The 14,439-nt window shown below is 39.0% G+C and overlaps 1 protein-coding gene across 2 annotated transcripts in view; it reads right to left on the minus strand.

The window, feature by feature from the left end:
- UBE4A (ubiquitination factor E4A) overlaps positions 1-14,439 on the minus strand; it is a 33,803-nt gene that overhangs the window by 7,225 nt on the left and 12,139 nt on the right. For both annotated transcript variants that reach the window (XM_045556368.1, XM_045556369.1), the window contains 9 exons: positions 13,481-13,814; positions 12,298-12,418; positions 9,882-10,186; positions 8,436-8,568; positions 7,200-7,387; positions 5,581-5,681; positions 5,372-5,485; positions 3,081-3,255; positions 268-448 (listed from right to left, as the gene is read on the minus strand). In XM_045556368.1, the coding sequence (XP_045412324.1) occupies positions 268-448; positions 3,081-3,255; positions 5,372-5,485; positions 5,581-5,681; positions 7,200-7,387; positions 8,436-8,568; positions 9,882-10,186; positions 12,298-12,418; positions 13,481-13,814 (1,652 nt within the window). The remainder of the gene's footprint in view (positions 1-267; positions 449-3,080; positions 3,256-5,371; positions 5,486-5,580; positions 5,682-7,199; positions 7,388-8,435; positions 8,569-9,881; positions 10,187-12,297; positions 12,419-13,480; positions 13,815-14,439) is intronic.

Consider the following 14,439-nt stretch of genomic DNA (forward strand, 5'->3'; position numbering starts at 1 on the left):
GAGTATTATTTTCCAAACAATGTTATAATCAATAAAGTTTATCTTTGCACAGATCAAGGCAAAATGTTAGAAGTCCCAGTAAATAATGTCCCACAGGTCATACAAAATCTTATTTAAAACTACAGAAGATTCCTTCATCAATCAACTAGAAACGAACCATTTCTTTTCTATTAACACATTATTAGCAACCAGTCACTTTACTATCAAAACCCCAAATCAAAACATTAGCACATCCCCTCTGGCTTCCCCAATTCCAATCTCAGGTACCCAAGATTTAAGTAGATAGTGCAGATATCTGATACAAGCTGCTGAGGTTTGAAGTCAAATTCGCTGAAGTCTTTGACTTTTAAGGCACCCATCTTGGGGCCAACCAAGTGCTGCAGGAAGTAGTTCAGCATGGAGATGATGCGCTCAGCCAGGAAGGGATGCACAAAGAGTGATCTGATCTCTGGAAAAGAAGCCAAAGTCTGTGAAAATGCAATCCATTAGCAGTCTTTTACTAATTATGTCTAGTTTACTTGGAGACCTCTATTTTTTTTATTACACAAGTAATACAGAAAATATAAACAAGCAAACCCCCCCAAAAAAATAAAATAAGGAAAAACAAAAACTACCACCCAGAGATAAACATTGTTAACCACTGTTAACATCTTATTATATATCCTTCTAGCTTTTCTGTCCATATTTACACATATAATTTTTTTTTTGAAACACGGTATCACTGTTGCCCAGGTTGGAGTGCCATGATCCAATCATAGCTCAATCATCACTATAACCTTGAACTCCTGGGTTCAAGTGATCCTACCTCATTCTCCCAAGTAGCTGGGACTATAGGCACATGCCACGATGCCTGGCTAATTTTTATTTTATTTCATTTGATTTTTTTTACCCCTCCCCCTAATTTTTAAAATTTTTTGTAGACATGGGGTCTCACTATATTGCCCACACTAGTCACGAACTCACATGCATTTTTAAAACAAAATGATTACCATATTGTATATATTCTGTAGCTGACATTTTCAATAACTGTATCATAAATATCTTTCCATTTTGCTGAGTATATGTCCCTGTGCTGTCCAACATGGTAGCCACTGGCCACATGTGGCTATTTAAATTAATATTAAATAAAAATTCAGTTCTTTAGTCACACTAACCGCATTTCAAGGTTTAATAGCCACATGTGGCTAGTAAGTACAGTACTGGACAACCCAGATTTATAGAATATTTCTACGATTTTAATGGCTGAATAGTTTCCTTGATTTTTCATTTTGGTCATTATCTATTTACTGTAGATGATGGTTTAGCTCTCATTTCCTGTCCTTCTTCCTCAAATACAAATGCCCCCAATATATAATCCAATTTTTGGCTAAATAGAGTTTATGTCATTAAAATTATGTAAATATCATTTGCAGCAGAGCCACATGGTGTCCTAATGATTATATAGTTCCTTTTTAATATAACTTTTTGCTTTTTTGTTTGCTTATTTTCAAAGTACCTATCACTAAGTAGTGATCACATACGTTCCTTCTATCATCATTTGGGGAATTTCCTTTGTGTCTCCCTCGTGTTGGATTCTACCTTCCTTCTCCTGGGTTTATTTTCCCTCAGAAGTATGTCCCAGCTTCAAACATCACTGTTGCAAAGTTCAAAGTCATTTTGATACTTAAACCATGGTAATGTGACCTGACTTTTCTATGGCACCTTTTAGGATCTTCTCTTTACTGTGAATTTCTGAAATTTCACAACTTGTAACTTGGTGTAGGTTTTAAAAACTTCTCTGTGCAAGGCACTTGAAAGCCTCTCAATTTAAAGGCTATCTTTAAGTCTTGGGAATTTTTAGGTATTATTTCTTTGATAATTTCCTCCTCTCCATTTTTCTTTTTTGAGACGTCCTAGATCCATTCTTTATTTTCTTATCCTTTCTCTTCTAATTTCTATCTTTTCTTTCTGTTCTACTTTCATGAAAGAGTTCCTTGAATTGATCTTTTACTGAATATTTAAAATTTCTGAAGTAAAATGTTCAATATCTAAGACCTCTTGTTCTTTATATAATCCTTTTTATTGCCTGTTTGTTCTTGTTTTGTGGCTGCTATATCTTCTCTTATTCTTCTGAGATTATAGTTTCTTTAAAAAATTTTAAAAACAGTTTTCCTCTATTATTTGTTTCAAATTAGAGGATTCCCTCAAATGTCTGGTGACCATTGGTTGTCATATATTAATATTTAGCTGAGACACTAAAAATGATCATTTCGATATGTAATCAATGAAAAATTATTGAGATATTTTACATTCTTTTTTTTTTGAGACAGAATCTCACTGTTGCCCAGGCTAGAGTGCCATGGCATCACCTAGCTCACAGCAACCTCAAACTCCTGGGCTCAAGCAATCCTCCTGCCTCAGCCTCCTGAATAGCTAGGACTACAGGCATGAGCCACCATGCCCGGCTAATTTTTCTATACATATATATTTTTAGCTGTCCCTATAATTTCTTTCTATATTTAGTAGAGACAGGGTCTCGCTCCTGCTCAGGATGGTCTCGAACTTCTGAGCTCAAACAATCTGCCCGCCTTGGCCTCCCAGAGTGCTAGGATTACAGGCGTGAGCCACCGCACCTGGCCCCTTACGTTCTTTTTTTATACTAAGTCGTGCAGGGTGTGTTTTATACTTATAGTACATCTCTATTCAGCCTAGCCACATTTTAAATGCTTGATAGCCACATGTGGCCAGTGGCTACTGAACTCGACAGTGCAGCTCTAGAGGGAGTGGAGATAAATGTATTTGTTAGATCCACCACATTTAACCAGGATTCAAGCACTTATATGGCTAACTTGTCCTCAAGAAAGATTTTACCAACTTATGCTTTATGGCAGATGTGTGAGGGTGACTATTTCCTCATTTCTGTGTCAACAATGGGCATCATCATTCTTTTTGAAGCTTCTCAAGTGATTTGTTTCCCTCTCAGATGTGGAAGATACTGTCATCAGAGTCTGAATGCTTAGTTTTAGCTGGGCTGATTCTTTCAAGTGAAGCAGATCTTGGCCATTACATTTTTGGGGGAAAGCAGTACTTTGTGTCTTTACCTGATGTTAGAAAGGCAAGGGTACCAATTGTTTCGTTGGACATGATGTTATGGAAACGTGCCAGCTGTCCAAACATCTGTAGGCCAGCCTCCTTCTCTCGGCGGGCTTCTGGAGTCAGACTATCCCATTCACCTCGGTCCTTCTCAATCTGCTGAATCTTTATCTTGCTCAAATACTACAGAAACCAGAGGTGGGATATATCAGAGAAGAAAGTACAATTGAAGGGACATGACATTTAAGGGGTCCTATTCAAAATCCAGTCAACTAAGCTGGGAGTGAAGCTTAAAAAGAACTTTTGGAAAAAAAGAAATTGTGGCTTGTGCAGACTCATAGATAATTCCCATAGAAATAGTCTAATATTGTAAAATAGAAGAGGATTAATAGTATATGAAACCTTTGGCTGTGTGCAGTGGCTCAGCCATATATACATATAATCCCAGCACTTTGGGAGGCCGAGGCGGGTGGATCACTTGAGGTCAGGAGTTTGAGACCAGTCTGGGCAACCCAGCGAGACCCCGTCTCTACAAAATATTTAAAAATTAGCTGGGCATGGTGGTGCACACCTGTAGTCCCAGCGACTCATGAGACTGAGGCTGGCTGATTGCTTGAGCCTAGGAGTTGGAGGTTGCAGTGAGCTATGATGATGCCACTGCACTCTAGTCCGGGCAATAGAGCAAGACTCTGTCTCAAAAAACAAACAAACAAACAAACAAAGACAAAAAGAAGTATATGAAACCCTGACAACCCCTACCCCACAAAACAAAACAGGCTACAGTGAAAAAAGGATAAAGGATGAATCCTACCTGAATGATGAAACCAAGCAAAATACTGCTTACCAAAAATCAAAGCTCTATCAAATATGCAAGATCATTGGCAGGAGAACTGTAATTATTTAAAGCTCCCTATCTCTCACTATCCTTGCTCTTATAGCAAACGACTTGTTAAACTTATCATCTCATGAAAATACCATCTGTTTCATTCTTTGTGCCACACAGCTCTTGCTTAAAAGGGTGTGTTTATAATAGGACCTGCTCTCATTTTCAAAGAAAACTGGTCTTCAATCTTGAAATGTTGGATTATGAAAAAAGCAGGAAATCAAACCTTTCTCCTAAATTATGTACAAGTTACTCAGGGGATTGCTAATCAATAAGAGGAGGTTGTGAATGTCCAACAGGCTACCCTAAGGATTTACTTGCTTCATCTCCCTTTACGTCAGGGCCCTATCTATTTCGTAATCATCACATGGAGGGGAAATTTTGCTCCACGGGCAGTCAAGTTTTCATAGGAGCAACAAGCAGTTCCATAAGGGATGGTTAAGGAGATGATACATTGAAGGAGCTCAATGATACACTGAGGCACTCAGCTGTATTTTACACTTCGTGAAACTCATGTTTCACAATATAGCTAAGGTCTTAGGAGGCAGTGGGTAAAGAGTATGGATGACCTGGAGTCTTTGTATGAAAAAATAACCCAAACCAGATTTTTTTTTTTTTTCAAACAGTGGTGTAAAAATCAGAATCGTTTAGGACAGTGGGTTAAAAATCATTGTCTTAGTGAGCTGAACCACTTTACTGACTTGTTTTTTTTTTTTTGAGACAGAGTCTCACTCTGTTGCCCAGGCTAGAGTGCCGTGGCATCAGCCTAGCTCACAGCAACCTCAAACTCCTGGGCTCAAGCAATCCTACTGCCTCAGCCTCCCGAATAGCTGGGACTACAGGCATGCACCACCATGCCCAGCTAACTTTTTTTTTATATATATTTTTAGTTGTCCAGCTAATTCTTTCTATTTTTTAGTAGAGACAGGGTCTCGCTCTTGCTCAGGCTGGTCTCAAACTCCTAAGCTCAAAAGATCTGCCTGCCTCGGCCTCCCAGAGTGCTAGGATTACAGGCGTGAGCCACCGCACCTGGCCTACTGACTTGTTGAGATGAAAAAAGTTGAAAGTCACTGACCAAAAGCAAGATCCTAATTTCTTTCTGTAGTGCTGGCCTGATTAGCTACTCCCGCCAGTGCACTTTAGTTTGGCTTCATCACACTATCTTTTCAACTCTCTGCCAAAGTATCCATCCTAGCCCATGAGGCTTCAATGACCCTTGACCTTGGTCTCTAATGGAATAACTTAGAAAGCTCTGTAATGGCAAGCTTGGAGGCATGCGACTAATCACAAATTTTTGGTGTTCAAAACTGGTCCTAGGGGAATAAGGATTGCTCTATTATGATTAAAAGGTAAAAAGTAGGTACTGATGATGATTTGATGGTATGGGGCAATTTTTTTTATTTTCTAATTTCTTACCTGTATGGCTTCATCCAAAAGGAAGATGGCATCATTCATTAGCAGGTTAAGAAAGCGGAGGAAAAGTGGAGGATTCATGGCTTCTAGATTCTTAGAGGCAAAGTCAGCCAAATCCTGTAAATCCCAGCCGAAGAGAAAACCATTTTAGTACTGAATCACAACTCATGCGGCTCATATGAAGCAACTGGTTTCACCAAAAACTCTCTCACCTTAATGCTTTCCCGATAGGTATCTGTCCCCCACATGTATTTTAGGATGGGATACATGGGACGGCGGTAATTAAACTTCTGTTCAAATTGATGGGGGTCTCCTGGAGTAAGGCATGAGGAAAATAACAGCATAGGTGGTGCTATTAGAGAAAGAGTAAGAGCTTATGCCTATGTGTAGTCATTTTCTTTGATTTTGAATGTGTCATGGCTACTTGCAAAATCTGCACTGGGAATTTCTAAAGGCCTAAAGTTGTAGCCAAGTGTTTGCTCATTTCCTTACTGACAGAGGAAGGAGGAGACAGATACAAAGAATACCTTACTCAGCAAGGGACAAGGAAAAAGCTGTAAAATAAAGTCCAAGGGTGCTTCCAAATCCAAACATGGAGTACTTATTAGACTTTGAATGAGGCCTCTGGGCTGGCCATTGTGGCAGTGAAAGCTACATGCAGAATGGGATACTAAGTAATCCCCACATTCTTCACAGACCATATCCCAACTGTGTAGCTAACTGGTTCTTGATTATTCTGAAAAATCAGGTCAGGAGCTAAAAATCTAAGGCTTATATTGCTTTTGAAATACCAAAAGTATTACTAGAGCACTATAGGCTGGGTCATATAATAAAGGAAGAGTGTAGGATTTAGAGTCAGAAGACCTAGGTTTTCATTCTGGCTTTGTTTAATGCAAGTTTCTTAACCTTTTTCAACTTCTACTCCCTCAGCAATAAAACAGAAATTGTACATTACAATTTCATTGTTTGTATGGTCACATAAGGAGATAATTACATCAATTTATTGTGCTACTCCTTACATATCATAAAAGTTTACATGCACTATTTCACTTAATCATCATTTCGATCCATTTACAGATGAGGAAACTAGAGCTCAGAGGTGAGCAAGTGACAAAGCCAGAATCCAAATATGGAAAGGCAGCCAGCAAAATGTTAAATGTCTCTTTAAAGTGTTAGTTGTTTTTTTCATTGGATGGAAGAAGATCCCCTTTAAAAAAAGGTCTTAAAACAACTGCTTAACATATCTTGTTTACTGGTTGATATAAAGTACTATTTAATTAAACATAGGGGCTCAGGATTGGAGGGAAAGGGAATGTTGCCTGCTGGTATTCTTAATCTAACAATTAGACTGTTAGAGAGTTACACAGTCTAGTTAAGATAAAGGAATCTCTCAACCAGTACACTTATTATCCACTATTTCATAATTTTGAGGCAGAGAAAAGTAACAGACCCAAGTTTTAATCAGCCTAATTTGTTTGAGTATGACTTGACCAAGTAATATAATAAGGTTGATAAGAGTATCTAGGCTTTTTTTTTTAGGTGAGACAAACCTGGCTCTACCACTTATTAGAATGTATGATATGGACAAATAAATTAATCCTTTTGAGCACCCATGTATTCATATGTAAACAGGGATAATAAAGTAAAACTTTTCAGATGGTAACAAAGTAATGGGATAATGTAAAAAAAGCACTTAGCATCAAGCCTGGCACATTATAGGTTTTCAGTAAATGACTGACATTTCTCTGAAGTTCAAATATTGATCAAGCTATGAAACTCCATTGAGAAACTCCACTTCTCAGTTTTGGACCTGATGTCATGACTGCTTTACCTGTAAACTCAATGTCCACAAAAACCTTGATCAGAGCTTCTGCAAGTTGGGGTGCATGTGGAAAATTGCAGAACACACGCTTCCGATGGAAAACACTGGATACCAAGGGATTTGGAGTCTGATCCAGGTGGGGCATCACTGCTTCTAACACTTCAGCTAATTTGGCCCTTAGGTGGGGATTCTTCATTCTGCAAAATGGGCAAAAAGCAAGGAGCAGGTACCTTAACCCAAAATTTCTGACTCTGTTCTTACCAAATGAAGAGCCCAAACCATTGTATACCATATACAGGAAAAAACAGGATACATTTCTGCAGTTTTAAGTTTGTCCATTATTGGTGGGGGTGACACAGGGAACAACATTTAACTCTTGAGATGACAGCTAACCAAGTATGAGGGTGAGTTCCTATTGAATGCTTAGCCATTCTGTTCACGTCTCTATAATAATGCATTATTTACTGCTTACTATTCTCTGACAGTTTTATCTGGGATAAATCTGCCTTTCCAAGCTTTCTGAGGGCAGAGACTAGGATATAGTCCTCCTACATTATCTACAATGCATACAGTGTTTGCCTAATAAATACTTGTTGATTTATGACTTCTCATTGGGTCTGCTCAGCTCAGTGAAGGATTGGCTTCTCTCTACTTCTCACTGATACGGCTCAGGGAACTGTGGGTCATTCTCTTCACTGTGCATCAATCTTCACTTTTATACACGGAGTTTCTGTTTTCTTTAGCCTATGCACCCAAAAAAATCAGGGAAGCAATTCTACAAGCCACAGTATTTTCCTTTGGGAAAGAGGACTAGAAGATATGAGTTGGAAGACTTGAGATGCAAAATAACATTGACCCAAGTTTACTGCTTATCCAACTCAGAACACCAAGAGCAAGCTTTGTTATCATATAATTATTAGAAGATCATTAGCACCTGGCTGCTACTGGTAAGGTTTCTGGCATTATGGCAACTACTAATATTTTAACCAGAGACTAGCAGTGGAATTCCCATCAGGTACCTTATATGCAGGTTCAAATTCTCTGTGGGCAAAGTCCTTTGCTTATTATGCCTCTCAATAGTGGGATTTTTGGTTATCCATAAGGATGGTCAGGTGATTCATTAATGTTAACATAACTTCTGAAGGCAACCCCTGATAATCCAGGCTTGTTTATTACTTGGTTTAGAAGTTTCCTGAATGTTTTGCAGCTCTAAAGAGTGACAGAGCCAAGCTTTCAGTACTTCACCTTTCTACGCTTCCAGTGAAAATGGTAATAAAGTGAAGGACATGCTCCAGCGAATCTGCTGATGTCTCCAAAATGTCATCGGCAAAGCGGCGGAGAAAAATGAGGAAATCACCCAGGTTATCTGCAAAGAATTCTGAGAAAGAAAATATTCACTGAAATTAGCCAAACAGTTGTCTATCTGTACTAAATAACATTTAAATTCCTCCTTTTCACCCTATTTGATGAAGGTTAAAAAAAACCTGAATGTTTTGTCAGTAGTAGAGATGGTGATAAGTTAATAATAAATGTAGAATCTTCTTTAAATGTAAGTTAATTTTAATCTTTATCCAAGTAAATATATGAACACTCAGAATGACATAAAATACTGTTAACATACCAGTATACTAATATATTAAGATATTTTGTTGACTCTCAAGGTTAATTGCAAACAGCAGTTTTAAGTTTTAGATGTCTGAAGACTCACTAATAAAGATTAATACATTATATGACCGAGGTAGCCAGCCTCCAGTTTGGTCCTCCATCGATCCTTGCCTCCTGGTATTCATTCCCTTGCACAGTCCCCTCCTATGCTCTTTCGGGGTAGAAGATACACCTTGAGGTGCAGAAGTGATGGTGTATCATTTCCAGGATTAGGTTATAAAAGCTTACAGCTTCAATTTTGGTCACTTTCTCTGGGGAATGCCAGCTGCCATATCATGGTTAGTACTAAGGAAACACACATGTGGCCTGGAAAAGAGGTTGGTGGCCAAAAGCACAAGCTACTGAGGCCTGTCAACAACCACATGACTGGGCTTATAACTTGATCCTCCAGCCCTAGTCATGTCCTTAGATTCCTATGGCCTTGGCTGACAGCTTGGCTGCAACCTCCTCAGGGACTCTGAGTCAGAATAACACAGTTTTGTGCACCTGGATTCCTGACCCACAGAAACTGCATGAGATAATATATGTAGTTTTAAGCTGCTATGTTTGGGGGTAATTTGTTACAGAGCAATATATGACCAATACAATTAAGAACGTGTAACCTGATCTGACTGACAACGCCTGCTGACCCCTCACTGACATGCATACACACACAATCTGCCTTCTGGATTAACCTACAGGAGATCATTTTTTTTTTCCTAAAAAAGCACAGTAGAGTTAGATAAATTTATAAGTGGAACAAACAGTATTAATGATAGAAACTAACAGCTCTGAAAATCCTGACTGCACTTAGTCCTTTAAAGACTATTTTCTGATATGCATAGCAATGGGGACACAAGGCTGAGGAACAAATTGTTAGTCTCCCAAAATTCTGACTAGTAGATATGATCTACAAGTTTGAGTTGTTTCTCCAAAAACAATTGAATGATAACTAAGGAAGGGTATTTTGAGGACTAAACTTCCAAAGAGACTCAGTTAAACTTAGATGCCTATAAATAGGAAGCTCCCAAGGGAGAGCCTGCTTACCTGGCACATAACCCAAAGAACTGTAGCCATCTGGCAAAGGAAAAGTTAGCTCTATTGGCTGTGAGCCCTCATTGCCTATGGCCAACTGAACCAGTAGTACAGCCATGGACACCTGCAAATTTAGGCAGTTTTGTAGCATCTGTGGCTCAGTCATGGCAGTCTTGGTAGAAAGATAGATGGTCATCAGCCGTTCAAACTGCTCGCGGAGATTGTCAGCAGCAGGGCTAGAGCTTTGCTGAGCGTCCCGCCAGGTAACCTGCAGCCGATGCAGATTTTGGTTGATCTTTACCATCTGATCATGCAACCTGCCCCAAGAAAGCAGAAAAGAGTGGGTCAGGGAGGCTCATATGGGCACAGAAAAACAAATTCTTGTGTATTTATTCTAGTATTCTCTTTAAGGATATAGGGAGTTACAGTTGTAGTGGCAGAGAAGGCACTCACAAAGTTTTTGACAGGATAGAGGCAGGGCCCAGAGCACTGAGAGAATGTTACCAAGTATTAAACATAATTGAAGCTTCTTGCAAATAGTTAGCAGACTTCAGCTGAAATGTACTATCCAAAGAATAGTACCCTGCTATTATTCTTGGGTGAGCAGGGTATAGACAGAGTGGGCTGTTACTACATAAAATAAATTATTATTAGGCAAAGCACAAGAAGCCAGCAGGACAGTTTCACACAAGTGCAGAAACCATACTTTGATGGGGTTATATGGATGGTCTTTCTACAGTTATTAGAAACTAAGCTGGTGAAAAGGGGCTCTATAGATTAGTAAGGACCACACATGAATTAGTAGCCACCTGGGATATAACCTAAAAGTAGCTTCCAGCTCTCTGTTGTTCAATATAACACTGTATTAAGGCCAGGCACGGTGGCTCATGCCTGTAATCCTAGCACTCTGGGAGGCTGAGGGGGAAGGATTGCTTGAGCCCAGGAGTTTGAGGTTGCTGTGAGCTAGGCTGATGCCATGGCACTTTTGCCCAGGCAACAGAGCAAGACTCTGTCTCAAAAAAAAAACCAAAAAAACCCCCCAAAACAAACCATTGTATTATTCTTCACAAAAGAACCAAACATTCTCTACTGAAAGGAAGACCCATAACTCAAAGTTATGGATAATTATTTCTATGTGTATAGTCCTAAAATCATCTCCTTTGGCCCTATAGAGAATGTCTCAGGTTAGCTAGTCAGTACTGGGAAACTAGATGACATTCATTTTTGTGTTTGAAACCAGATGGTTGAGCAGGTTAAGCACATGCTGAACTTTTATCTATTGTCTCATTTAAACTGTCTATGATGGGGAGAGAAAAACTTTTTTAAATAAAGACATAATTTCATTTTTCTATTAATTTGCTGAATGAGCAATTTTGAAAAATGCTCTGTGTCAATTTAAGTATCTCGAAAAGCATTAAAAATTATACCCCTTCTTACAGACTACAACTATGACTGAGTTGCTATTTTCTCCCCCTATTTCTAACCAGCTAAATTAGAGGAAAAAAATTTATAGAAAGTGTGGCTAGCCAGAACCAGAACCATTTTTGGAAGTTGTACACTCGAGTTTGCAAATCTTCACATTTTTAGAATCTTCTTTATCTTATATACACAGATCTTTTGTGGTCCTATGGATCTCACTGGAATTCCTGATAAACATTTTCTTATTTTTTGCCAATTTGTCTCTATACTATAGAGTAGAGCTTAGTCTTTTTTCATCAGGAGTAGTAAGCAGAAAGAGCAGAAAATGAAATATAAAATGAAAACAATTCCACTTTCTAGATGACAACAGGAACACAGTGATTTAAAAATCTGCAAATGTAGAGAAAACTACTAGTGCATCTTTAATTTTAAAAAGTTAACATATCGGCTGGGTGCGGTGGCTCACGCCTGTAATCCTAGCACTCTGGAAGGCCGAGGCAGGCGGATCATTTGAACTCAGGAGTTCGAGACCAGCCTGAGCAAGAGCAAGACCCCATCTCCACTAAAAATAGAAAGAAATTAGCTGGACAACTAAAAATATACAGAAAAAAAAAATTAGCCGGGCACGGTGACGCATGCCTGTAGTCCCAGCTTCTCTGGAGGCTGAGGCAGAAGGATTGCTTGAGCCCAGGAGTCTGAGGTTGCAGTGAGCTATGATGATGCCACTGCACTCTAGCCTGGGCAACAGAGTGGGACTCTGTCTCAAGGAAGAAAAAAAAAAAAAAAAAAAGTTAACATATCAAAAGTTAAAAACAAATTTGGATTTGTTTGTAATCTGGACAAAGCCAATTCATTTAAACATAAATAAATTAATACAATGACCTTTTGCTTCTAGATTCTAATGTGAGCCTTTAGAAAAAAGTGAGAACATATCTCTAAGACTCCCTTTCAACCTTCTGGTTACTGACACAACTCAATAGTTCCTTCCTAATGGCATGAGAGGGGTTACCTGTGAAATCCCAAGTACAAAGTGTACTCTGTCAGGGCAAGGTTCTCTGTTACAAGGTTGTAGTTTTGGGGAAACTTCGGCTCCTGCACAGTTGGGATCAAACAGGTTTCTTTGTCCAAACCTCAAAGAAGTTAAAAGGAACAATAAATGGCTTGCCACAGACATCTACCTTGGTTTCCAGTCTCCCCTTACTCTCGTTTAACTTCCACACTACTACCAGTGATATCTTCTTAAAAACAACTCTTGTCATCACATTACTTCTTTGTCTAACATCTTTTGGCTACTCTCTATAGAAATACAGTTAATACTCTTTCACTTAACCATGGAATCGCCAAATATTAAAAGGAATAATACTGCAGATTTTCTCATGTATTAGGCAATGGATCTTTTGTATTCATTTTGTGCCTTTTCTGTATTTAAGATTGTTTTTGAACAGGTATCACATTTATAATTAGAAGAGCTATAAAACTGGAAGAAAATATACCAAAATTAAGAGCGATCCACTTTGAGTGGTAGAATTGAGTCATTTATTTTCCTCTTTTCACTTCTCTGTATTAAGTTTTTTCCAATCCACTCCTAACTGCTTCCTCTCCAGACCCATTTCCTCTACCTCCTACCTTCCCCTTGCTCTAGCCACACTGAGCTTCTCACTATTCCTCAGTCAAGACTTCCCAGAGCTTTGTACCTTTATACTTGTTCTTCCCTCTGGATAAAGGGACTCTCTTGCTCCTTTGCCTGGTAAAACACAACTTGTCTTTCAAAATTCAGTTATGGAGATCTCTAACTTCTGCAGAATTTATTATTTACTCCCTCCTCTGTGCTCCCACAGCTTAGCCCTACACCATATTATAATGCTCTGTTGATACATCTGCCCTCTTCTGGAGCCTCTGAGTTGAAAAAGGATGGAGACTATGCTTTATTAATTTTTGTAAAGAACGAGTGAATGAATGAATACCCAAGGCTACCAAATCCAGAGAGTAGGTCTCACTAAAGCACATTTAAAAGCTACCTGTTGGTTTTTTTAAAAAAGTCTGTCTTTAAAAAATTTTAAGTAGTTCTTTTTTTTGTCTCACCTTTTTTTGAGAAAGAGGCACTTTGTGAAAAAGGATAAGTGAGTGAATGCCTTAGACATTACACATACATACACACACACTGTGTTGAGAAGCCCAGTTCCCCCCCCTACCTCTCATGTGTACATTTTTAATTTTTCGTTCTTCATCATTCAACTCCTTCAGGGCACAGTAAGTGGGATTAAAGGTGAGGAGCCGAGAGGATCTGGGCTTGCAAAATGGCTGGCACAGCTTCAGGAGAGCAGCACCCAGATTCAGAAAGAAGGCATCCGAGGCATACATTTGGAAGAAGATTTCTGGCATCTGATTGGCCCAAATCTTGGTGCGGCCTGCATTTGCATGCAAACAGTTTCCAAGCCAGGACAAGATACAGTGCTTGGTTTCTGGAGAGAGCTGGAGTAAGTTCTTCAGCATCTGGTAGATCTTTTCATGGAACTGAGCCATGAACTGTTTAACCAGAAAACACAACCACAGAACATTCCAGTTGCACAATCCTAGTATTTTTTACTCCTAAACCTTAGCAATTGGCAGTTTCTAAAAATGTGCTAATCCTAATCTTTCCCTTCACTCTCCCTGTGCCTTATCCCTCAGTTCTGATTTTTAAAAAATCTATTTCTGGGCACTTATGAGAGATTTTCTGACTAGCTGCCAAACTGCAGATAGCATTAGATAGTTTTAGAGCAGGGGTTGGAAAACTTTTTCTGCAAAGGATCAATGTCAGGGGTGGGGAACCTACTGCCTCAAGGCCACATGTGGCCTTCTAGGTCCTTAATTGCGGCCTTTTTACTGAATCCAAATTTTACAGAATAAATCCTTTTATTAAAAGGGGTGCAACAGAGAAAGATGAAGCTTTTCTTGCCTCCTTTGGTGCTTAAAAAAGAATAACTTGAAATCAGAATGCCACAGGTTCCCCTGATGGCAAGTATTTTTGGCATTGCTTGCCATATGGTCTCTGTAGCAATTATTCCACTGTACCACTGTAGCATGAAATCAAGCCATAAACAATACATATACTAATGGGCATGGCTGTGTTCAAAAAACTTCATTTATAAAAACAGGCCAGATTTGGCTA

The sequence above is a fragment of the Lemur catta genome, chromosome 7 (genome assembly GCF_020740605.2).
Source record: "Lemur catta isolate mLemCat1 chromosome 7, mLemCat1.pri, whole genome shotgun sequence".
NCBI lineage: Eukaryota > Metazoa > Chordata > Mammalia > Primates > Lemuridae > Lemur > Lemur catta.